The sequence below is a fragment of the Leptopilina boulardi genome, unplaced genomic scaffold, assembly GCF_019393585.1.
Source record: "Leptopilina boulardi isolate dan_hultmark-lab unplaced genomic scaffold, ZJU_Lbou_2.1 LbouV2_179, whole genome shotgun sequence".
Lineage (NCBI taxonomy): Eukaryota > Metazoa > Arthropoda > Insecta > Hymenoptera > Figitidae > Leptopilina > Leptopilina boulardi.
Genome location: NW_026137728.1, coordinates 1,836,058 through 1,862,999, shown reverse-complemented (window position 1 = coordinate 1,862,999; position 26,942 = coordinate 1,836,058). Strand labels below are relative to the sequence as shown.

General features: G+C 24.0%; 1 protein-coding gene across 4 annotated transcripts in view; it reads right to left on the bottom strand.

Annotated features, from left to right (window-relative positions):
• LOC127277773 (neogenin) overlaps window positions 1-26,942 on the bottom strand; it is a 45,979-nt gene that overhangs the window by 1,793 nt on the left and 17,244 nt on the right. The window contains exons 2-24 of one of the 4 annotated variants that reach the window (XM_051299140.1): window positions 18,628-18,796; window positions 17,902-18,041; window positions 17,595-17,762; window positions 15,306-15,428; window positions 14,931-15,218; window positions 14,713-14,872; window positions 14,503-14,618; window positions 13,688-14,096; window positions 11,617-11,767; window positions 11,208-11,336; window positions 10,707-10,913; window positions 10,228-10,519; window positions 8,339-8,497; window positions 7,807-8,012; window positions 7,223-7,378; window positions 6,461-6,623; window positions 6,118-6,312; window positions 5,244-5,282; window positions 4,483-4,612; window positions 4,039-4,271; window positions 3,660-3,770; window positions 2,544-2,755; window positions 2,075-2,291 (exon numbers count right to left, since the gene is read on the bottom strand). In XM_051299140.1, the coding sequence (XP_051155097.1) occupies window positions 2,075-2,291; window positions 2,544-2,755; window positions 3,660-3,770; window positions 4,039-4,271; window positions 4,483-4,612; window positions 5,244-5,282; window positions 6,118-6,312; window positions 6,461-6,623; window positions 7,223-7,378; window positions 7,807-8,012; window positions 8,339-8,497; window positions 10,228-10,519; window positions 10,707-10,913; window positions 11,208-11,336; window positions 11,617-11,767; window positions 13,688-14,096; window positions 14,503-14,618; window positions 14,713-14,872; window positions 14,931-15,218; window positions 15,306-15,428; window positions 17,595-17,762; window positions 17,902-18,041; window positions 18,628-18,796 (4,173 nt within the window). The remainder of the gene's footprint in view (window positions 1-2,074; window positions 2,292-2,543; window positions 2,756-3,659; window positions 3,771-4,038; window positions 4,272-4,482; window positions 4,613-5,243; window positions 5,283-6,117; window positions 6,313-6,460; window positions 6,624-7,222; window positions 7,379-7,806; window positions 8,013-8,338; window positions 8,498-10,227; window positions 10,520-10,706; window positions 10,914-11,207; window positions 11,337-11,616; window positions 11,768-13,687; window positions 14,097-14,502; window positions 14,619-14,712; window positions 14,873-14,930; window positions 15,219-15,305; window positions 15,429-17,594; window positions 17,763-17,901; window positions 18,042-18,627; window positions 18,797-26,942) is intronic. The other 3 variants (XM_051299141.1, XM_051299143.1, XM_051299142.1) reach the window with 3 other exon arrangements.

The following is a 26,942-nucleotide window of genomic DNA, read 5'->3' as shown; positions in this document are numbered from 1 at the left end:
GCGTTACCGTTACTTTTTGTAAAAAGTATTGCTAATCGTTACCAATACATTTTTTTATAAAATAATTCGTTAACATTTTTTTTTGAACAGTAACGCGTAATCGTTACCGATAATGTTTCTAAAAAATATCGCGTTACATTTTCTAAACAGTAATGTGCTATGGGAACAGTTACTTTTTTAAAACAGTAACGCGTTACCGTTACTTTTTCTATTTTTCTTTATTTTTTGAAAAATTTTCGAAATTTCAGTTTCTTTAATGTAGACCTATTTTCAATGATTTTTTTTCAATTTTTGATAAGAGAAGAAAAGTTTCAGTTTTTGTTTTACTTTTCAATAATGTTAACAAAAAATTTTTTTTTTCCATTTTTTATAAACAAATAAAGTTTTTTTTAATTTGGCTATGATATTTTTTTAATTTTTTTTAAACATACCTGGAAATACTAAGAAAATTTTGAAAAAAAAAATTTAGAGTGGGCCGATAAGTTTTATTGGTTTAAATATTAAAAAATTTTTTTAAATAATTTTGTTCTTCTCCCATTTTGACCTTATATATTTTTATGACAAATACATGAAGTCAAAGTACAGCCCTAATATGCTGTAAGGTGGGCAAATATTATTGAGCGGCAGTGTATATATGTATAGTAAATAAATAAAATAAATAAGTCGCATACAATAAAAATTGTTTATCAACAAGTTGACTGTCTATTAAATGTTAAATAAGATTTCTGAGAAATTTAATTAAAATAAAATAAATATAGACTAAATATACAGGGTGTATCATAACCGGGTACTATCATGAAAACATGTAATCATAAAATATTCTATAAGTTTTTACTCAATTATTATTCCCTAACAGCATCCGGATATTCAAGAAATCCTACGAACGTCCTAGGGATATCCGATAATTGGGATATCCATAGATATCCTGAGGACATCGTAGAGATATCCAAATATCCGACTACGGCTAGGACATTTGGCAAAATTATTCGGCATATTGAATCCGCCATCTTGAATTTTGAAAACTGATATCGGATTCGTAATCAGTAACCCAAATAACCCCTGAGTAACAAGTTTCATGCAAATACAATAATTTTTTTAAAAAATCGTCTGCCATATTGGATTCGCCATTATGAATTTTTAAAAACGGATATCAGATTCGTAATCAGCGATCCAAAAAACCCCTAAGTAATAAGTTTCATGTAAATCCGATAATTTTTTTTAAAAATCGTCTGCCATATTGGATACGCCATTTTGAATTTTTTAAAAACTGATATTGGTTTCTTAATTAGCGACCCCAAAAACCCTTAAGGGTACAATGATCTATAAACTTTGTTGAGTAAAAAAATATACATATATCTGAAAGGGTTAATACAATATTCATTTATGATGTAAATATTCATATATTAAAATTTATAGAGTATTTTTATTTAATCTTAGTAATGAAATAAACTATAGAATTAGATAAATATTCATTTCTCGGAATTTATGAGATTTAAATGTTTTTATCATGTTGAATAGAGGGTTTAGAATCAAAACAAAATCCGAGTCTAATTAGTAACGTGTCAGGACACGTAAATGTATTACTATATATTTCTGTTTTTGAGCTTGGAACGAAATAAAATTTCTATTTATTTTTGTTTCTTTCCACAGCACAAAATATAATTACCACTTATTTTGGATTCCTACCTCGGCACGAAATATAATTACCTCATATTTTTGTTCCGTTCCTCGGCACAAAATAAAATTGCCTCTTATTTTCGTTTCGTGCCGGGACACAAAACAAATTTCTTAAGTAATTCAGTTTCATGCCTCTGGCACGGAACGGAACAAAATTAAAATTGATTTTAGTTCCGTTTCCGGACACATCCCTGTTTAGAAAAAAAAAAAAAAATTCCCCCCCTTTACAGGATTGCCATAATTTTTCTTATTTTTTCGAGTTTTTCAGGACAAAAAACGGTTTTTTTTCCTGATTATTTATGAAAGTAATAAATAAATATTAAACTTCAAATTTGAAATCTCGAGAAGATTAAAAGAGTAAGATTAAAAATTTAAAAAAAAAAATCTAAAAATTAACCTGCGTGTTTTTGTTGTGCTGGAGTGGAAGGCGCTGATTGTGGAGGTGGTGCGGGTACACTGAAACTTTTCAGAGGATGTCCCTGCAATCTTTTGGAACTATTATTACTTTCTGCACCGTCACCAGTGCTATTCGTTGACTGATTACTATTTCCATAACGACCTGAAGCGTATTGACCACTTCCCGTATAGTTTTGATTACTCGAATTGTACGTCAACTGAAATGATAAATTCATTTTTACTACGAGAAAAAAAGAAGAGGCTTTCAATTTGCCGTTAAAATTTATTTCTCTTTTTTTTCATTTTTAAAATTTTATCATTCAAATTTCGCCAAAAACACGAATTTGTTTTAATTTTCAAAAGCAAAATAACTTGTAATTATATAAAAATACTTGAAATTTCTATTATTTAAAAATTTTTAATTCGAATTGATTAATTAAAAAAAAAAAAAATGATAATTAAAAACTTACTTGACTCGGCATTGGCTCGTAATTACTATTTATGTTACAAGAATCCGGGCTCGATTCTGGTGTTGGCTCCAAAGTGATATGGGCTCGATTAAGACTATATTGAGCTGCAGTGCGAGGATAATTTTGCCTGAGAGGTGCTACGTCTCCACAGGAACTGTGAATTGTTGACTGCGAAATGCTATTGTTCACAATTGGCGTCGCTGTGGCTACTGCTGAAAAAAAAACACATTATTTAAATTTTAATGTATAACAAAAAAAAATAAACGAATCTCAAAAAGTGATGGAGAACTTAAAATTTAAAGAAGAGAGTAGAATGGAGTAAAGAAAAAAAAAACTGCTTTTGATGTGTTTTTTTTTTTTTTTTTTTTTTTTTTTTTTTTTTTGCATATACAGAATCGATAATTTAATAATTTTATATGACTTTTTTCAAAAAAAATATTTGAAATTTCGAAGATTTATAATTAAAAATTTTTGAAAATAAATGAACTTCAAGTGATTTTTCATTGAAATTTTTGTTGATAAACAATTTATTCGAAATTACAGGACAAAAATTGAATTTCAAAAGTTTTTAAATAAAAAATTCTTTCAAGTAATTAAAATTTTTGAAGAATATTATAAAAATTAAGTATTATTAAAAAAAAAAAATTGAATTTCGAAAGAATTTTTAAAAAAATTGAAATTATTAAATTTCAAAAAGTTTTAAATGTAAAATGTTAGAAATAATTAAATTTTAAAAGGTTTTAAACTGAAATTTTTGAAAATAATTGAATATTCAAGTTGAATTGTCAAATAAAATAAAAGTCGGAAAAAATTGTAAAATCGGAATCTCAAAAAGAAAAAAAAAATTTGCTGAAAATTCTTAACTGTTCTCAAATCAATAATTTTGCAAATTTAATCGTTACTTTTCTTTGGTAATAGGTAATTTAGAAAATTGTTCAAGAAATTACTTTTTGGAAAAATCTATAAATCTTTTTACCCAATTCTACTCATACAGAAAAATGATGAAAAAAAAAATTCTAATATAAATTATGTGTTCTCACTATGAATAATATTAAAATCTACAGCACCCACAAAAAAATAAATATGATGAATTAAAAAAAAAATAAATCTACTTACGCTGACTGAATGGTGCACTGTCAACTGGAAGGGTAATGAGTTTAGGTTTAGGTTTATGGCTTCCTCGACTCTGCTGACGGCTCAAGGTCGAGCATTTCTCATCGTTGTTGCCTAATATTCAAAGGTGAATGGAAAAGAAACAAGAATACGAAAATCAGGATAATTGTAACAAAAAAGTAAATAAAAGACCAACCTTTATCAAGTAAATAATCATCGCGAAAATTATATTATAACAAGTGTGAAAAAAAATTAGTGTATAAGAATAAATATTACTTAATAATAATAATAATGTGCAAGGAAACCTATGCTCTTTAGTGTCGTGAATATTGCTTTAAATGAACTAGAATGCAATTTTTCTTTTCAATTTTCATTTTCTTACCCATATAACTTGGTATGTAAGTACGTTTGTCCAGTGAACTTGAATTTCCATGCATATTTTCTTGATTATAATCCTGATTATTTGATCTTGGAAGAGTATTGCTTGAAACGCCACTTGTTGATGCTTCTCCATTTACTGAAGATTTCTCAAGGGCTTTCAATTCCATTTGATCGTGATGAATCCATAAATCTGGCGGCTTAATGTTTGTCTTTTGATTTGGGTCATTTAAATATCTGTGAAATTTAAAAAAATGCAGATGCATTAGAGAAAATTAGAATAAAATAATGAAAATTTCCAGTCATATTAAAATATTGTAAAACTAAAATTTTATTATGAAGTAAAAGTAAAGAAAAATAAAAAATAAGAGGAAAAAAATGAAAATTCAATATTCAAATATTGTAAAATAAAAATTTGACAAAAAAAAAAAAATGAAAATTTAATTACCCTTTTTTCCTGTCAGGTGAATCGGGATTTCTTCGACAGCAAACTACAACGACACCAGCAACGCCCATGAGAAGAATGACGGTACATCCAACAATTATGTAAATTAATATTCCTGAAAGTCCTCGTCCATCTAAAGAACAAATAATGTCAATATTAAAAAAAAAAGAAAGAAATTATAATAATTTAGAGGAATTTTCGAAAATCTATTTTTATTTTCTAATTATATTTCTAGAAAAAAAATTTCCTTTTTTTTTTGAAAAACCCACACTGGTAAAACTTTTTAATTTCCTATTTTATAATTTTATTTCAAAAATATCTGAATTTTTTTTTTCTATAAAACAATTTTTTTTTCTCATGTTTTATCAAAATAGAAATTATTTGCGACAGAAAATAAATTATTCTAATATGTAATTTAAATATAAAAAATTATTTTCGCTCTTTTTCTCAATTGACGATATTTATGACTGATTTCTTTTTTAAATTAATGTTTATTTTTAAGTGGTTTTTCGTTCGATTGTCAAAAAAAAGTTTTAAATTTGTAGACCTGAGTTAATTAAATTTATTTATATGATTCAAAGTCAAAACTGCAGAAAATGTATTACTTATAAAATTAATACAATAAAATATAAACCTGAATGGATTAATTTAAAAAAAGATTCGATTACGAAATAAAATAAAAATGTGCATATGTAAAATTAATGAAAATACACAAAAAAAAAAAAAAAAAAAAAAACTACAACATTTACTACAAAATATCTTACCTCGACCATGCAAATCGTCATAGAAATCCTTGCCATTACCTGGCGGAAAGAAAATAAATAATAGGTACAATAATGTTTTCGGAAAAAATGATAAATATCAAAATAAGATGAAAAAAAACAAAGAATAATATATTAAAAATGAGAAAATTCAATTAAACACTAATTAAACTAAATAATTTTGCAATAATTTCGAAATATAACAAAATAAAAAAATAAAAAAACTTTTAACGTTGCACTAAACATAGTTTTTAAATGTTATATTTTATTTAAAAAAAATATATTTATATATCAACGATATAAATTTTTTTTTACTAAAATACCTTTAGAAGTTAAATTTATACTTTTTTTATTTGTACCAAACAATTTTAATTAAAAATTTAGTTAATTTTTTCCTTTTACATAAATATTAGTGGAGTGTTTTCTAATTGATAAATTTAAAACTTATAGTAAATAAAATTTAATATAAAAAAATAACAATTAAACTCTTATACAACAATTTTAATAAATTTTAATTTAAAATCAGTTTTATTTTCATTATATAAACATAGTTTTGAGTTTAATTTAAATAAAAAAAAAAGAAATATGAAAACAAATTATGTTCTATGTAACATTCTACATTTAAAATATATGTTTAGTGATTTTTTTAATAACTGACAATTAATACTAATTAAAAAAATAATAAGAAATAAATATGAATGAATGATAACAAAAATATGACAAAAAATATAAAAAACGAAAGACAAACTAATTATCAATTTACGAAAAAATAACTCTCTCAAAGCAAATTTACAGTGAATACAAAACGCAAATCGTGCCGAATATTATTATTATTTAAAAAAAATTTTTTTTTATATTAATTTTAAAAAATACTTACTTTGAGGTGTTTTAAAATTAACAGTGCTTGAAAATGGTCCATATCCTTTTGAATTACGAGCTTTCATCTTAAAATAATATACCGTACTTGGACTCAGTCCTTTGACTATAAATTCCTCCTTATCTCCAATCACACCCTCCACAAGCCAATCTCCTTCGCCTTTTGTATTGTCGGTCGAATAAAATATTATGTAACCTATGAGAAATTTGCAGAGAAAAAAAAAGACACAATGCATTAAATAAATTTATAGGAAATATTAATATCAAGATTAGAATAAATTTAATAAATTCAATCGTAGATTTTATTTTATTTATTCAAATTAAAAATCATTGAGTAATATTACCTGTGATGGGTCCATTTGATTGTTTTGGTGATTGCCAAGTAATAATAACAGACGTAGGTCTTTCTTTGACAACTTGAACAGTTAGATCGCGAGGAGGTGAACTTGGTGCCGCCTCAAAGGTTTGATTAAAAATTATCATACTCCATGGAGATTCACGTTTTCCCTAATAAAAATTATTAATTAGAGATAAAAGAAGTGTCATTATTCTAAAAAAAAATTTTAATTTAAACAGGATTGCAACAAAATTTTAATTATAATTTTTCCTGAATTCGAGACAATATTTTGTATTTTTTCCCAACATTTTCGAATTTTCTTCTTTTTTATGAAATAGGAATTTTATTTTTAAAAGATCAAATGAAAATTATGATAACATTGTATAAAGAACCATTCAAATTCTTAAAAAAAAAAAATTCAATTACATATTTTAACTTTTAATGAAATTCTTTTTGAAATTTCAATTATTTTCAAAACTTTCAATCAAATTTTACGAAATTTCAATAACTTACAATTCTTTTAATTGTAATTATATTAATTAATTATTTTTCAAAAATATAATTTAAATTATTATTATTGAAAACAAATTTAATTATTTCATAATTTTAAATAAATTTTTCGATATTTTGAATTATTTTTGAAATTTTTAGTTTAAAATCTTTTAGAAATAGAAAAAGTCACAACACTTAAGTGCCACTCTTTCTATATTGAATTTTCTTTGCATAATAATTTAAAATAAAATATAAACCACAAAAAAAAAAAAATTACCTTGTGAAGTTTAACAGTAAACTCATACTGTGTATAGGGTTTCAGATCATGTATCATGCAATTCAAATCCGAGGCGTTGTAATATTTGTACTTGGAACTAATACCGTGTTGGAAGAACGTATATCGAACACTGTAGTATCTATTATCAGTCACGTACTAAAAATTATGAAAAAAAAAAAATTATTAAAAATTAATTAGAAATATATTCTTTTTTTTTTTCTTAAATTTCATTTTTTTAAACATTCTTTTCATTAATTAAATTTATTCCCCTCTTTTAATTTTAATTAATTTTGTATATAAGATAATAAATTTCAATAATTCTCTTCACTGCAAAAAAAAAAAAAAAAACAATAAACAATTATATAAAATAATAATTGTTCATCTGCAGAATGAAAGAATTCGTTTTTTAAAATAATTGACAGTAAGATATAATTTAAAAATAATAATTATGAAAATAAATGTAATTTATTAAAATAGACAAATAAAAGAAATTGATAAAAAATAAAAGTTACAATAATAAATTTTAAATAAAAAGAAACTCTCAGATATTTTTATATCCGTTTAAAGAAAAACTTGTTACTTACTTGATTTTTAGAGAGCGTTGAGTCTGTCCAATATAAAACAACAGTAGAAGATGAAAGAACAATGGCTTTAAGACCCACTGGCGGTAATAGAGGAGTAAATGTTTCAGGCAAAGATACAGCAGTTGTCCTTACTGTTACATAGGCAATTGAACCACCGCCAGCTTCGTTCATTGCTCTCAATGATAGAACATATTCAGACAATGGATCTGTTGTAATCAAAAATTTATTTATTTAACCCCAAAAAAACAAAGTAATTGAAAAAATAAAATATATTTTAAAATTCTACGAATACGATTCTAAATAAATAACAAAAATATACAGAGTGATCAAAATGTACTGAATAGAAAAAAAATTTTGTTTCTCTAAATCGACTTTTTCTATGTTTAAAAACCGCAAACAAAAGTCGATTTAAAAAAAATTCTTTTTGGGTAGTTTAGTAAAATTTAGTTTAATTTACTTGTATAAATTTTCATAATAGAATTTTTTTTTTTTTTTTTTTTGAAAAATAATTGTAGCAAAGAAATTTACTAACCGAGGGATTCGATAGTGTAGTATCGCTGCTTGCCATCAAGATCAACTCTGTCAACATCCGGATATCCTTTGCCCCAAGTGAGAATGTAACCTCTGACTTTAATACTTTGATCTTTTGGTGCATTCCACTTAACGGCTATTGAATTCGACGTTGCTTCAGCTAAAATAATTTATTTTCATTTTATTAAACTAATATCTACTCAATTTGTTTTATTTTTAGAAATTTTTTCCTAAATTTTCTAAAATATCTTGAATTTAAAAATAAATAATTAAATATTTGATTGAATATTTATTCTACATTAATTAATGAAAAATAATAATAATAATAATAATAATAATAATAATTGGTTTCAAAAATTAGAAAAAGTTAAGTAATTAATTTTTTGATTATTAATTAAATTGAAAAACTGCATTATTTATTAACGTAGAAAAAATTGGGCATGATTCCGAAAATTCATGAATTTATATTTAAAAAAAATATATAGGGTCAACCGGGGTAAATCCGAACGCTTTTAGTAAGTTTCAACAATAACATAAGTTTTTTCTTTAGAAAAAAAAATACTTCCGGTATTCTGGTGCATGAAGTTGTTACTTTACTTCCATAGAACAATTTTATGGGGTAGCAAAAATTTTTGATAAATTACAATCGCAGGAAACTTAGCGTTCGTATTTACTTCGATACTTTGCAACTTTCCTAAAATACCGGGGTAAATACGAACGCCACTGTATTTCAGAAAAATCTTAGGGAAAATAAATTTAAAGTATTCCAATTGTTAAACTTATATAAAAACTCAAAAAAAATACGATAATAAACCTATTATGTAATAATGCATCATATATAAATACAAAAATCAAACAGGTTAAAAATTAAAATGCATTACACAATTAAAACCTTCAATAACTTTATCAAATCATAACGGATTTTTGCAAAACTTGGTACAGAAAGTATTTTGGAGTGATTGAATGTAAATACAAAAATAAAAGTCAAATTTTTTAAATTCAAAATTGCGGATTCAATATGGCGGACTTTCCTAAAGCTTATTTTTAAAAATGATCAAATTTGCTAACTCCAAATTCGTAATCAGCGATCCCCTGAACCCCCCGAGTAACAATTTTCGAGCGAATCCAATGAATTTTTTAATTCTCGTCCGCCATTTTGAATGTTGAAAAACTGACTTCAAATTGGTAATTAGCGACCCCAAAAACCGTAGAATACCAAATTTTATTAAGATCCTGAAAAACTTTTTTCAACAAACCATTTGGCAAAAAAATTGAAACACTCCTTCGAGAGAACAGAGATTAAGTTTCTGCTTATTAATTACTAACGAGGATACGTATAGAAAGAAAAACTTTTTTCTATATACTTTTATAATGTTAAAATAATAGTGTAATGAAATAAAAACAATTTTGTGTGGCTCTGATGTAAAAAAAAATTATTGAAAATACCGTTCGGATTTACCCCGGTTTTCCAATTTTCCTGGGTAAATACGAACGGTCTGATATTATTAATAAAATTTTACAGAAGGCAAAAATGAAAAATAGTTTCTGTTCTAGTATTCATAACAAACAATTATAAATAATAAAATAAATTTTTAGCTTCTTTTTCTTGAAATACGAGACAAAATACTGAAAGAGTGTCATCTTTGATTTTCAATCTTTTTTGCAATACTCGTTATCTTTGTTTATGCTGTTACTAATTAACAAACGAAAAATGGGATACTACTTAGAATCTCTTGAAGAGGATCTGAGGTAAAAATTCTCATGTCTAACTTATTTTTTAAAATTTTAATTAAGCTGAAATAATTAGCGTTCGGATTTACCCCCTGTTCGGATTTACCCCGGCTGACCCTATTATCCTGTGATTTAAATATGTAATAATTTTTGTCTTACCTTTAAAATTGCTGGGCTCACTTGGCACTACCGATTCGTCGAGATCATTTTCATATGTTTCAATTGACATCCACTCAGACCAGGGTCCAGTTCCATTAACATTGAGGGCACGAATTTGCACTTGATACAAAACATGTTCATCGAGATCCGAAAGAACGTGAAAACGTTCATTACTTTCAGTTGTTATTGGATGAAATGTATTTCGTCGATCTTGTCTCTTATAACGAATCTTATATCCAATAATAATTCCATTTTGTCCATCGAGTGGTGGTTCCCAACGAATTATAACACTCTAAATATAAACAAATAAATTTTATTACGTTTTCTACAGCAAAACCAAATATTATTATTATTTTTAATTAAACACAAATCTTTGAAAATTATTCATTTCTTTATGTTAAATATGTGTTTAAATTAAATAGTTTTTCGATAATAAAAAAAGGGAAATTGTATAGAAGGGGGAAAAAAAAATACAATACCGTTGAACTTGCTGCTTCAAGAGTGACATTATGCGGAGGTTTTGTTGGTTGTGAACTGTAAGTACGAATTACAATCTCATTACTCGAGGCACCAGGTCCATTTTCATTCACAGCTTGAATCCAAATGGTATATTCTGTATAAGGCACGAGATTAATTAATTCATACGTCGTACCCAATGTCTCGACTTTACTTTCTTCATCGTCTTCCTAAAAATGTTTGAAAAAAATTCAAAATTTATATTCTATTTGATTATACAATATTTGCAATTTAATTTATTATAATATAAAATTAAATTTTCAATTGAATTTTCTAAATAAAAAAAAATTTTTTTCTAAAAAAAAAATAAAAAAAAGGAAAAAAAATTGTTTTCAACGAGATAGTTTTACACTCATTTATAGACATAATATTTTAGAAATAAAATTATCACATATAATTTATTTTTATTCATTATTGAAAAAAAAAAAATGTATTTATATAATTTTTAATGTAAAATTTCTTACCTCCGAATAGGTGACAATGTATTTGGAAATTTTTCCATTCAACAATTGTGGTTCTTCCCAAGACAAAGCTATACTCGAACTACTTGTTGGATGACCATCTAAATTCATCGGAGAACCAGGTACATTCACCTAATTGTGTAAATTAGAAAAAAAACAGTCAGATTTTTTTTAAATTCAGGATGAGTGTAAAATTTTATTTTCGATATTTCAATAAATAATTTTTCATTTTTCATAGGCGAATTTATAGATATTTTTTTTTTTAAATTTTCGCTACGGAAAAATTTATAAAAATTCAAAGATTTTATAGGGTTAATAAAAAAAAAAAATGAAATTTAATTTTTAAAAATTGATTAAACTATTGTAAATAGTAATTTTTTAAAAAGTAAAAAAAAGAAGAAAGTTTACAAACCTCAGAATGTGTAGTGACTCGTAAAATTTCACTTGAAGAACCAGGACCACGAGAATTGTGCGCAATAATACGGAAATGGTATGTTGTACTCGGCTGTAAAGTGGGAATGACAGCTTCCGTCTGTTTATGAGACGTACTAATCACTCGCTCTCTGTTTCAATTAACACAAATCAATTAAAATACATTTTCTTTTGAATTTATATTTATTTTTAGAAAAACAAAAAAAAGAAAAAACTGTAACTTTCTATTTCATTCGATCTTTGTAATAATAATAAAAATATTACGGACGAATAATAAAAATCATTTCTCATTATTTTGAAATATATAAGAAAATTTTAATCGAATTTTCTTTTTATCAAATTAACATTTAACTTATTAGTTATATTTAACTAAATTTCTACTTCATCAAACTTTAAATAATAGAAATTTTTATCACTAAATTTATTATTCATTAATTAATAATTTAAAAAGCAGTAGTCATTTTAGTCGATTTAATTTCTATGAAAAATAGAAAAATCGATTTTTAATTTGTAATAAATTTAATTAATAAATAAATATTTTATTGTTATTAACTATTGTAATTAGAGGAAAATGGAAAATAAAAGGGGAAAATTTTAATAAAATAGAAAAAAAATTGAATCTTAAGATTTAAACTCACAACAATTTTTCACAACTTAAAACTAAATTTTCAAAAATTTATTTATTTTTCTCTTGTTCTAATGGATGCTAATTTTACATTTTTAGGGCAAAAGTCAAGAGACTTGAAAAAAAAAAAAATTAAAATAGAAATTATGAGAAATGATTTTTTAAAAATGTTTAAATAGAAATAATAGAATTTAAAAATAAATCAATTAGTCATATTTCATATTACAAAATTCGAAATAAATAGCATTTTATATTTTTTAAAACAATGTCGTATTTTGTTAGAATAAGTCGAAAAAAAAATTCAAAAATTTAATTTATTTTTTCCACTATTCAGGCCCTAGGATCAACTTTAAGGCGACAAAAAAAGTCGTTTTAGATTTACATTTAAAAAAAAAGTCGAAAAAATCGATTTTTTTATTTCAATTAAATTTAATATGGGCAAATTTCTAAAAAAAAAAATTCTTAAAGTTCCATTATTTAAATTTTATAAAGTCTGATTTAAACAATTTATTCGATTTTTAAATTTTGGTATAGTTTTCAGTTTTAATAGCAAAAAAAAATTATATATTTCTGACAATAATTAAATTTTACAGTATTAAAAATAATTTATCAAATAATTTGAGATAACTTTTTTTTTAAAAAAAAATAATCGACTTTTCGAATATTATTTACAATTCAGATTTTTGAAAATGATTCAACTTCAAATGATTTTTGATTGAAATTTTCAATGATTTTTGTTGCTGAATAATTTCTTAGAAATTACAGAAAAAAATATTGAACTTTAAAAATTTTTAATGAAAAAAATGCATTCAGATAATTGAATTTTTGAAGAATATTAAAAAAAGTTGTTAAAAATAATTGAATTTCTAAAGTGTTATAGTTTAAATGATTGAATTTCATAAAATTTTGAATTAAAAAATAATTTAAGATAATTTAATATCTTATGAATTTCAGTAAAATTATTGAAGAAAATAATTAATTCAGAGAAGAATTTCAGTTTAAAAAAATTGCTTAAATAATTAAAATAAAAAATTTTCTAAAAAATGTAAACAACAAAAGTCGTAAATTCACATCTTATTAAAATAAATCATAAAAAAGTCGTATTTTCGAAAAAAAATCGTATAATCCGAGGCCGATTTCCAAAAACAAATTTTGTATTTTTCTTTGACCCTGACAAAATATTTTTTTGTTTAAATTAAATCATAGAAAATTTTTATTAAATTTCTCTATTTTTTCCAAAAGTCGAAATTTTTAAAAAAAATTAAGTTCTTCGATATTTTTCCAGTGTTTTTAATAAAAATCCCTAACTTTTCCTAACTAATTTATTTCTCCCTGAGTTTTTCCCGATTTCCCTTATTTTCCTGACCTGTAACAACCCTAAATAGCAATAATAATAATAATAAAAAGAAATAGTTTCTAAAAATACCTTTGCGAGCCCTCTTGTTTATAATAAATATGATAGTTGGTGATATTTCCATTGGTGTCTTCCGGTTCCTGCCATCGAAGTGTGATAAATCGTGACTCAACAATAACAAGACTTAAATTTCTTGGTGCTGACGGAACACTTCCTTCAATTGACTCGAAACTCTCAGTGTCGTCTATAAAACGTGAGTCTGGATCGTAAGATGGATTTGGACCTCTAATTGAATCCAAAAGATCTGAAGGATCATCGGATGGACTAATTGAAAGGGGAGGATTTTGGGTATAAGCGGATAGTGTATGTCCCAAAAGTGTACTTGGATGTTGCCATGTATTATTATACAATTGTCGATGAAACTGCAATTTCTTCTTCGGCATTGACTTTGGAGTCGTTGCCTTACGTGTATTCACTTTTTCTAAAGGTTTTTTTTTTTTAATGTTAGCATGCAGAACAGTTAAAGGACAAAAGGAACAAAGGGACAGAGAAAAAAAAAGAACAAAACAAAAGAAATCTAATTAAAAACACAACAAAAAACGACATCAAATAACTTAAAGTAATTAAAATAAAACTAAACATTAAACTAATTAAATAAATGAATACAAAAAATGAAACTAAATTCTAATTGTAATTAGTAATTTAAATTATAAAAATATATTTTTTTTCTTCAAATAAATTAAATACGAGTAAAATAAGTGAAAGTAAAATAATTAATAATTAAGTAATATGTAATAATAAATTAATTATTGAATGATAGAAAAAATTATTGTCTGAAGGAATTGTGTTTGAAATCTAGTAATTTGTGAATATAAAGAAAAACTCACTCGGTAGATTGATTATGAGTCGCGCTGATGCTTGAATACTGCCAGCAGGATTAATACCGATACATTGAAAAATTCCTGCATCAATTGCCAAAAGACCATTTATCCTTAGATTGTGTCTTTGGCGAATGGAGAGAGAAAAAAGAAAAATTAATATCTTTATTATACTAAATCTCAAGCTAAAAGAAGAAAAAGACAAATAATGATACATACCCATTGGCAAGTTGCCAATACTCGCTAAAATTAATGCGTTCTCCATTCTTCAACCAAGTTACTTTCGGCTCTGGTTTACCATGAATTTCACATTCAAATTCCAAATCCTGATTTTCGTTCGCCGTTTTATCCTGCGGTCGTTTTAGAAATTTCGGCGGAACTAAAAAAAAAAAAATAGTTAATGATGTATTTTCATTTTCTAATTCAATTATTCTTACCTTGCACATAAACTTCGGCAATAGCGTCTAAGGTTTCGACTTTATTTTTTGCTCGACACTGATAAGAGCCATGATCTTCTTCTTTAACGTCCATTATTTTTAAACTGGAAGACGCCAATTGTAGATATCTTGAATCGAGTGACATTAAATCAATGGCCACGCCGTCTTTCAGCCAGGAAACTGACGGTTTTGGATTTCCATTAAGAGCACATTCTAAAGTGACACTCGATCCTTCAATGGCCACTTGTTCAGTGGGTTTTGCAATAAACACTGGAGCCGTTGCTTGATCTAGAAAGCAAACAAATAAATAAATAAAGCATTACAGTTTTTTTTTTATTTTAAAAAAAGGATGTGAATTTCTATTCAATGATTAACCGTTATCATATGGTAGCATCGTGAGTTGTCCTTTATTACTGAGTCTGTATTGTCCAAAGCCGCTTGCGTTACACATATAAGATCCAGCATCTTGAGGTCTTACGTCGTCAATTTCCAAAGCCCCTGCAAAAAAAAAAAAAAAAAAATAGGTATTCAATTTTATTCATTATCTGATTTAGATTGAAATAGAATTATATATATGATATTTTTCCGTACTTCATCAAAGTAAAGTTTATATATATAGTTATTAATAGTTAATAGTTTAATACTAATAGTTATTAAATGGACAAAATTCATGAAAATACAGTAAAGTTTATTATTATAATAAAATTTATTAAAAATATTTAATATTTTTCAAAAATTATTTACTTCTAATATTCTTTCGTTTTTCACAATAAATTAATTTAAATTATAATTTTTTTTTTTGCCAAAATTTATGTATTTATTTTTTGACAAAATATTTTTTTAATTTACAGGCCTCGGATCGATTTTATGGCACAAAAAAATGTTGTTTTAGTCGATTTATATTACAAAAAAAATCGCTTTAGTCGATTTTTTTTATTTCAACAAAATTTAATTGGTTAATAAATATTTTACTAAGAAAATAACTAATGTTATTAGATATTAAATTCATTTTATTAATTCTATAATGAGAATAATTTAATAATGAATATTATCAAAAAAATTTATTTCAAATATTTCTGAATCGAATAAATTGTAAGACAAATTTTCAAAATTTTATTTAATTAGGACAAATTTCTAAAAATAATTCTTAAAATTAAATTTTTATTATTTTTTTTCAAGTCTGATTTAAGCAATTTATTCGAATTAAAAATTTTGTCATAGTTTTTAGTTTTTATGGTCAAAAAAATTTCAGACAATACTTAATCAAGTATTAAAGATTTTTTTAAAAAAACTTTTTTTTTTAATAATAATAATTTTGGAAGAGTTAAAATTGAAATTTTTAGAAATAATTGAATTTCAAAAGATTTTGTTAATTTTTAAACAATAATTAAATTTTACAGAACTAAAAATAATTTATCAAATAATTTTAGATAACATTTTTTTTTAAAAGTAATTGAATTTTCAAATATTTACAATTTTGATTTTTGTAATTAATTGAACTTCAAGTGATTTTTAATTAAATTTTTTTTTATGGTTTCACTAAAAAATTTATTTTAAAAATTGCAGATAAAAATACAATAATTTGACAACTTTTTAAGCGAAAAATATGGTTTCAGATAGTTGAATTTTTTAAGAATATTATAAAAATCATTAAAAATAATTAAATTTCAGGAGAGTTGTAATTAAAATTATTAAATTTCAAAAAATTTTAGAAATAATTAAATTTTACAAGCTTTTGAATTGAAATTTTTTAAAATAATAATTGGATTTCAAAAGAATCTGTTAAATTTCAGAAAATAATTAAAATAAGAGAAATTTTCAGTGATTTTTGTTGCTGAAGAATTTATTAGAAATCACATAAAAAAATTGAATTTCAAAAGTTTTTAATTGAAAAATGCTTTTAGACAATTGAATTTTCGAAGAATATTATAAAAATTAGTAAAAATAATTGAAATTTTTGCGAATAATTAAATTTCAAGAGATTTTGAATTTTTTTGGTAATTTTATTTGCTAATTTTTTTTTTAAATTATAAACAATTATTAAATTTCATAAAAAATTTTAATTGAAAAATAGTTTAAGATAATTGAATTTGTGGAGAATTTTATTAAAATTATTAAAAATAATTAATTTAGTGAAGAATTTTAGTTAAAAATTTGTTAAAGAATTGAAATAAAGAAGATCTGCATTGTATACTAAAAAAACGTATTTTATTTAAAATTTTTTTAAAAAATGTAAAAAAAAGTCGAAAAAGTCGTATAATCCGAGGTCTGAATTTAAATTAATTATTTAATTATAACTTAATTTTTTTTTAATATGTGCAGTTTATGAAAAATACTATTAGTATTTATATTTAAAAAAATATAAAAATAATTAAATTCCTAAAAATACAAAAATTTACTTTTTTTAAATTTTCATCCCATTGAGAAAGTTTTCCTTTATATTCGCTTCGTAATTAATAAATTGAAAAGATTTAAATTTAAAACAAACAACAATCGGACTTTTGGGTTTTTTTTTTTGATTTTTCATTGAAATTACAAAAAAAAATATTTTTTTTTTAATATTCGCCCTTTCGATTTTTTGTATATCCAAATGCAAATTCTATTTTTCTTCTTCTCCTTTTTTTTTAAATATTCGCCATATTTAAAATATCAAATTATATATACCTGAGGGAAGAATTGTCATTCGAGTGTCATCGAGCATTAATGTATGCTCATCCTTAAGCCATTTTATTTCTATTTGCTTAGAAAACATCGAGAGTGAACAGCTGAAATAAACGACTTGTCCCTCATTGACAATGGAGCTTTGGGGTTCCCTGTCAAATCCTGGCAGACCTGAAAATAGAGAGAGAAAATTTTCTTATAGTTCTCTTCTACACCATCTTTCATTCAAAAATATTATTTTGCTACTGTTTATTTTTTCTTTTCTTTTTTTTTTGTCCTTTCTTATACATAGTATATATAGTATACTGACTGGCAAGTCTAATTGAAGAAGACCGAGAGACGATTGATCCAACATTATCGACGGATGCAAGACACTGGTAACCCCCTGTTAATTCTGGATTACCAGAATAGACACTGCTAATGTACAGCGAGCCATTAGCCAACTGTGATCTAGAAATTAAAAAAGAAAAATACCGATGAGGATCAAATTTCACTGTACATTAGGAGTAAAACCTTTTTTTTTTTGTTTTGTTTTTCAAGAATTGTATATAATTTAAATATCCTGTTAACCGAATTTTTAGTTGATTTGTTTTTTCAATTTCAAAATCGTTAAAATCAAAAAGACTAAAAAACAATGGAAATTCGAACCAATGGAAATTTGAAAAAATAAAAATTCATATACAAATGGAAATTTTCGAGAAATGAAAATTCTGGTAAAATTAAAATTCGATGATAAAATGGAAATTAAAACAAATATTTACTTAAATTTAGTCAAATTATAATTTTGACAAACGGAAAACTTAATTTAATGGAAATTCCGTTAAAATGGAAATTTTGTTTAAATGGAAAATTCAGACATTATAAAAATTCGGTAAAAATGGAAATTTGATTTTAAAAACAAATTCAATTTAAATATATGGAAATTTTGTTTATACGTGGATTTATATAATGTTAATTGAAATTTTGCACCAAATATAAAATTTTGGGAATCGTTCAAATTTTTTTTTTTTCTATTTAAATAAAAATGTATGTATACCTATAATTATCTCCGATAAATGTAATCGGTTGTCCATCATCCGTTCGCCATTCGATTTTTGCTTCACCGAAAATACTTTTTGCCTTGCAGTCTAATCTCGCCGGCCCTCCTTGCTCCACAACAATATCCTCAGGCTCAACGGTGAATTGTATTCCTCCAGCGCTGATCACTGAAATTGAATATTATTTATTATATTAATTATTACATTATTATTATTTTATTATTTTTATTATTATTATTTATATATATTAGTTAATAATAATTAATTGCTGAAGTGGAAATTCGAAGAGAAAATTATTTTCCATCATTTTACCAGCAAAAAAATTATGTAAATAAATTTTTTTTTCTCACTCAAAGGTACATAATTTTACGATGTAAAAGAAAAAACCGTTGGATACAGAAAATTTTAATTAAAATAAATTAATTAAGGGGGCTTTTATGTCTAACCTTTTCAAAAATATTTATTTACCGAATATAACAATTTTTTTTAAGAAAAAGAATTTTTTTTCAAAAATTATTTATAATAAAAGCTGATATTATTTTAAATTAAATTTTTTAAAAATTATTTGATTTTTTTTTAATTAAAAATTAAAATTTTATTCAACTGCAAAAAAAAAATTGTGTCTGTTATTAAAATTATTTTATTCATTTATTTGGAGAAAAAAAATTAATTCTCTCTCATAATATGATAAATTGTAAATCATCAATATCTTGTATTGGTTTTATTATTATATTAATTTTTTTATACTTATTATTATTATTATTATTATTATTATTATTATTATTATTTGTAATAAATTTCGTTCTCCGTGCATAAGAAATAAAAATTTTTTTTTCGATGCGAAAAATAATAATTTATAAAAACTACACTGACGGCAAAAATTTATTTGATTCAAATTTGATTATTATCGCAAATAAATATTTGTATACTATAATTTTTATTTGAATTAAATAAATTTTATTTTCTGTATATTTGAAACACAAATACCTTGACTCAAGTAATAATTATATTTAATGATAATTCAATTAATCCAAATTATTTGAATTAAATAATTTTTTTTCAATAAATAAATAAATAAGAATAAATGAAAAAATATAAAAAATTTGTTTCAAGATTTTTGCGAAAAATTTTGTGGTAATTTTTTTTTTGAATCAAATAATTTCTTTTTCAGTATATAAATAAAAATAAATAAAATATTTTCAATTTTGTGGTATAATTTTTTGATAATCAAAAAGAAAAGTAATAATTTCGTTAATTTATTGAATTTTGTTAATTTGAGGCAGATATATTTTTTTTTTTTTTGGGCGTGAATTTTTGAAATTGAAGTTGAACATAAATATAATTTTCGTTTATATTTTACAATAACGCCAGTTAATGTAATTCGCCTAATCTCATATAAAGTTCAATGATGTGTATCCACACACGCGGCTACACATGTCGTCCCCGAGGTCAGCGGGGGGTTAATGATCAAGCGACACCCGTATAGGCCCGCAGGGTATTGCCAAAGGACGAAGGAAAGAACACTGGTGCATTGCATGTCGCATAAAAGGGATATACAACATATATAGTGTATAATAGGGGAGATAGCAAACAAAGGAACGTATGTGCAACCTTACCATAGGTCCCTTCACACTCACTCTCTCTCTCTCTCTCCCTTATATATTATATTCATTCTCGTGTGTTTTTATAGCTGTGGCCGTTCAAATGCCTAAATTTTCTCTTCTCTCTTTCTTCCATTTCTACTCGCAAATTCCTTCTCCCTCTCTCTTCTTCGTCAACTTTTTCTCTTTTATTTTTCTGTCTCGTATCCTCCCACGTATCAAGGAGGGGCTTTTTCTCTCTTTCTCTCTAAGTCTGACAGAAGTTGAATTCACCCAACGAAAGCCAGTAGGATGTGCATTATAATCATGAAAGCAAATATGTCCTGATGCAAAAGTCGATTTTCCGAGAAATTTATCCTGACTGGGACAAACACTATATACATTTCGATAAATCCCCGAATTTAATCTCTTGAATTCCATCTGTTATTCGGGATTTCGAGACATTTAATATCAAAAGGATTAGATTATTTCTACACCAATTTTTTTTTTTTTCTTTTTATTATTATTATTATTCGAGCCATAAGATTTTTTTGAGCTAAATAATTATTTATTTGTTTTAAATATAATTGTTTTTTTTTTGCGTAAATAAACTTTTATTTAGCGCAAATAGAATTTTTAAATTTGAATTAAATACAATTTTTTATTAAAAAAAAAAGAAAAGAAATAATAATATATATATATTTACTCCGAGAGAATTTTTTTCACATCGGAAGTTCACGAATTAGAAAAAAAATACGAAGCTGAAGTACGCAACGTTTATGATAAACGATTTTTTAAGAAATAATTTTTTAAAATAAAAATTCTATAATTTTTTGCCTAAAAAATATTTCTTATAGTTTTCATTCATCAACAAATTATAAAAAAATATTTTTTAGGCAAAAAATTATAGAATTTTTATTTTAAAAAATTATTTTTTAAAAAATCGTTTATCATAAACGTTGCGTACTTCAGCTTTGTAAAAAAATTTCTGTATTTTTCGGTTTAAAAAAAAAGGTTTGCAACATTCCTCGATTAATAATTTTTTAAAGAAAATTTATTAGAAATATTTTTTTTTCTCAAATAAATAATTTGCAATTTTAAAGGGAAATACATTTTCTTTTTTGTCGTACGATATACAAAATATTTTTTGGATTTGTTATTTTGTATAGAAAATTGTTTTTTTTAAATTTATTTTGTCCAACATTTTTAGAAAATGATTTTTATGGCATAGAAACATGTGCTCTGCTTTATTTGTTTGTTTGTTTTTTTTTTAATTAAAATTTATGTTAACTTTCATTTTTTGCTCATTTAGAGCTGACAAATTGGCAAAAAAAAAAAAAAACAATAAAATTTTTAATCAGTAACTTAAAAAAATTATCGAAACTTTATTTATACTTTTTAACAATTAGAATATAATGTAGAAATTATTTTTAATTAATTATTTAGATACAGAAATTTATAATAAAATTTGAAGTTAAAAAAGTATTAAACAAATTTTTTTTTTTAATTTTTGAACGTTTCAACTCTCTAAATCTGAATTAGTAAAAAATATAGCCAATTTTAATTATACTAACTGACTTTTTAAATTAGTTAAATTTTACTATAAAGAATTATTGGAATTTTTTTTTTAATTCATTATTTTAAAATTTAACTAATTCAGAGATCAAAAAATTATTAATTCAAGTTAGTTAAAATTTTTACTATAAATTCAAATATAAAGGGGAAATTGCATTTCATCTCCCTCTCTCCCTAATTTAATTATTTTACCGCAAATTTCACAATTAAACAATCGGAAATTGGAATTATGTCAAATTATATAGAATTTGGACAAATTACAAAATGGGTTATAATGAAAATTCAATTCAAATTCACAATTCGATCAAAAATTTATGGAAATTAAAAAAAAAATTTTTTTTAGAAAAGTAAAAAATTTGACAAAACTTCTTTTGAGACAATTTTTTTTACATTTCGAAATTTCATTTAGTTTTATAAAAATTCTACAAATTTCAAATTCAGTCAAATATATATAGAAATTAGGTTTTAAAAAAATTTCGGTCAATAAAAAATTAGATGAAATAAAATTTAAAGTAGAAGGAATAAATTCAGTTGAAGACAATAAATATAATATATACTATCGAATGAAAATTTGGTCTATTGCAAATTCGATTTCAAAAATTAGATTAAATAACAGTAAATCAAACATTTAATTAATCTTTTATATAAATTTTTCTTAATTAAAAAAAAGAATTGGCATTTTAAAAATATTTACACATGTAAAAAAAATTATTTGTTTCAAATACATAAATTATTATTGGTTGAGAAATACAGTTTATTTAATTCAAATAATAATTATTTAATAATAGTCAAGTAATCGAGTATTTGTATTTATTTTAGTGCAATATAATAATAATAATTTTCGCGCTTCTAAATGAGGGAGAACATGTTTAAAAGTTATAAACAAATTTTATTTTTTAAACAAATTGTTTAAAAATTAATATTTTTTTTAAAAAATAATTTTTTTCTAAAAGTTTAAGATCTTTAGCGTAAAAAACATTTACAACATTTTTCTCTATTTTTAATAGGAAAAAAATTATAAGTAAAGCAAAAAAATATTGCTCAAATTTTTTATTGTAAATATCTCGAAAAATATTAAAAATTTCAAATTCAAAATTTGTACACTTATTTAGGCACCACTATCACTACAATTTACCGAATTTTGAGAAAAATCTGAGACATGACCCCGCGTATTCTCATATGAAATGCCTCACATATATCTATAAAAAATGTGTACGTTAAAAATAAAAAGTCGGAAGTAAAAATTTGAATATCCATAAGACTGTCTTGGATGAGCACCTTTTGTCATTAATATTTCCAAGAATAATAATAAAAGGTGAATGTTCCTTTATAAGGAGAATCCATTAAAAAAAGTCCTTTTCTGTACACACAATTCCCTTTTCTCTCTTTCTCTCTCTCTCTCTCTCTCTCTCTCTCTCTCTCTCTCTCTCTCTCTCTCTCTCTCTCTCTCTCTCTCTCTCTCTCTCTCTCTCTCTCTCTCTCTCTCTCTCTCTCTCTCTCTCTCTCTCTCTTCGGTGCTTATGAATTATCCTCCCATAAAGACTGAAAGCGTTATAAAACTGTATATTATAGTATAAAAAGGAAAATTATTAAACGTCGGTTTTTCGATTTTACAAATAATGTATAACAATTTTCTTTATATTTTATTTCTTTTTTTTTTTTTTTTTTTAATTATAAAAATATACATAGTATACATTTTTTATATATTATGTATATTAATTATTGTGTATAATGTGGGAATATATATATATAGTCAATGAGAGGTATAGTTTTATTTACTTTCCAAGAAAAATGTGACAGACCGTTTACAGACTACCAAAGGGCTTCATTCTTGTTTCTGAGAAAGTTCATGACACTCATGAATAAGCCTCCAGGGAAAAAAGTCTCCTTCTCTATATATGAAACTGACACGAGTGTTAATTAAGAATCGCGGAAGTAATAGAAGTTACGAAGCCTTGGAAAGAATGTGCTCAGAATTTTTGCATTTTTATAATGTTTTTCCATTTTTATTTTCTTCATCCCCTTTTTTCTCTATTGTCTTTTAATTATTTTATTAAAAAAAATGTTTTTTAATATTTAAATTTTTATTATATTTATTAATATTATTAATTATGAACAATAAGATTACCATCGATTATTATTTAAATATTATTATTATTATTAATATATCATGAATATTGTTTAAGTCATAATAAATCGATGGTTAAATTTTTGAGATGGCATTATTTTTTGTTTTCGAGAAATTAATTAATTAACTAACAAAAGTTAATAAAAAATGAAATATTTTACGAACAAATAAAATAAGAGTAATTTGAAAAACACCATTAGAATGCTTATCGAAATCCGCATCCAACGAGCCCTATATGACGAAGCTGAAATACGCAACGTTTATGATAAACGATTTTTTAAAGAAATAATTTTTTGAAATGAAAAATTCTATAATTTTTTGCTTAAAAAATATTTTTTTTTTTTTTTAAATTATTTCTTTAAAAAATCGTTTATCATTTTAAACGTTGCGTACTTCAGTTTTGTCCCTATATGAACTATTCCTAATAAACGGGTGTTAAATTAATAATAATTAATAAAATTTATTTAAATAATTAATAACATTTGAAGAAAAAACGGCCGAACAAACAATCGATTTTGGCGCGATTTTTTAAAACCAACCAATCAAAAATTATCCATTAAAATTGTGATTGGTTGATTTTAAAAATCGAGCTAAAATCTGTGTTTGTTCGGTTATTTGCAATTTCGGACAAATGAAAATTCTATCAATTAGAAATTCTGTTAAATGATTTTTCGGTTAAGTAAAAGTTCTGTAGTATGAAAAATCGGTTAAAAGTGAAATTATATCAAATAATAATTCGAACAAATGAAAATTCTATGCAATAAAATTCTACTCAATAAAAAATTCTTTAAAATTCCTATTATTATTTATTTATTTACGGGACAAGCATAATTTATTAAAATAAATAATGTGACAATATTTCTACCGGTTTATTTTATAAGTAAATAAATAGACAAAAAAAAGTGTAAAAAAAAATGACACATGTTCCTAACTTAAAATCTAAAATTAACAAATCCTTGTTTCAAACTATAATGTACAATATTTTAACGCACGGGAAGGAAATATTTTTTTCTAATTTAAGCCTCAATAGTACAAGCAGAGCTTTTCGTATTTACGAAGAGAATGTGAAAAAAAAACTTGTCTAGGGATCACTTGTAAATGGTGAAGAGATTATTAGAAAGTTCCTTCTCATTAATGCCTACATGTTTTTCAAAAAAAAAAAAGAAAAAAATACTTCCACATTTAAGCAGAACGTGTCTAATAATTTCCGATTATTTTTTCCAAATTTTTCTCCCATTTCAACGAATTTACATAATTATTATTTAAATTTTTATTAAACGCACAAGTTTCCAAATTATTTTTTTTTACCAATTTTATCTTCACCGGAATTTACGAGTTATTTATTCGTATGAAAAAATTATTAATATTAATTAAATTGTCTAATTAATAATCACAATTTTTTTAATTACTCGAAATTTATAATTTTCAAAAACAAAAAAAATTTACATTTAAATTTGAAAACTGAAAATTTATTCCCTTTTTTAAATTGTTGCGCAAAATTCAGTTTCATCGTAAATTCACGTCTGACCTATATATAAATTACAAAAAAAAAAAAAGTATCAAGCTGTCGAGATTCAACATTCCATTTTAATATACTGAAAAGCCGTCATATCATATTCACCTTCATAAACCAGAATTTGCTTGAAACTTTTTTTTTCTACAATTTCTTGCGGTGCGAAAAGCGGTTTTGATATATGTACTTCTTTTCGAAAAAGAGCGGAATTTATTTCTTTGACGTGCTTTAAGTCAAAAGCATATAATATGAATAAGAGATATATGCACGCGTGTGCATATATAGAATAAGAACAAAAAAAGTGAGAACTTCCGCACCCTTAATTTCAAATATTTTCTTGTTCTCACCATTTTTTTTTCTTCCAAAACAACTTTTTTTTCCTTTTTTTTTTTTTTCATTTCAGTATGTTGAGAAAAAGGAACGCATGAATAAGTTCTAAAAATCAATTGTTAGAATTTTCATTTAATAGAATTTCATTATAGATATAATATTCTTAAAGCGAATTTTTATTTGTTTGAATTATTATTTTGCAGAATCTTTATTGAAACCGATTTTTTATAATATAGAATTTTTTTATAACCGAAAATTCACTTTACAGATTATATTACAATAAATGACATCCCTTAAAGACGAAAAAATAAAAATTTAGGAAAAAAAGTGCATAATTGTTGTGGAATGACCCCAAAAAAAAATCCAAAAAACTGTTATAACTTTCCAAAAAATTACTGTATTGTTATGAAACTTGCTAACTATGTTTTTTGCAATAAATGACATTCTTTTATTGCATAAAGATTCAAATTTAGAAAAAAAAACTTACATTTGTTACGGAATGACCCCAAAAAAAACCAAAAAACAATTATAACTTCTACAGAAATTAACGGATTTTTATGAAACTTGGTAATTATGTTCTTTGCGATAAATGACATTCTTTTATTGTAAAAAGAAACAAATTTAGGAAAAAAAAAGCATAATTGATATGGAATGCCCCCAAAAAAAATCCAAAAAACAATTATAACTTCTACAGAAATTAACGGATTTTTATGAAACTTGGTAATTATGTTCTTTGCGATAAATGACGTTCTTTTATTGCAAAAAGATACAAATTTAAGAAAATAAATGTACATTTACTACGGAATGACCCAAAAAAAAAAAATCCAAAAAACAGTTATAACTTTCAAAAAAATTACCGGATCTTTATGAAACTTGGTAATTATGTTCTTTGAAATGAATAACATCCTTTAAAGGAAAAAAAAATAAATTTAAGAAAAGAAGCATATAATTATTGCGGAATGTCCCTAGAGAAATAAAAAAAAAAGTTATAACTTCTAACTCAAATAGAAAAACAAACATGATCATTGCAAAAGAATATAATTACCAAGTTTCGTAATTATACGTTACTTCTTTTAAAAGTTATAACTGTTTTTTGGATTTTTTTTGGGGGGGTAATTCGGTAATAAATACACGTTTTATTTCGAAATTTGTATTTTTCCACCTGTGAAGGATATCATTCATTGCAAA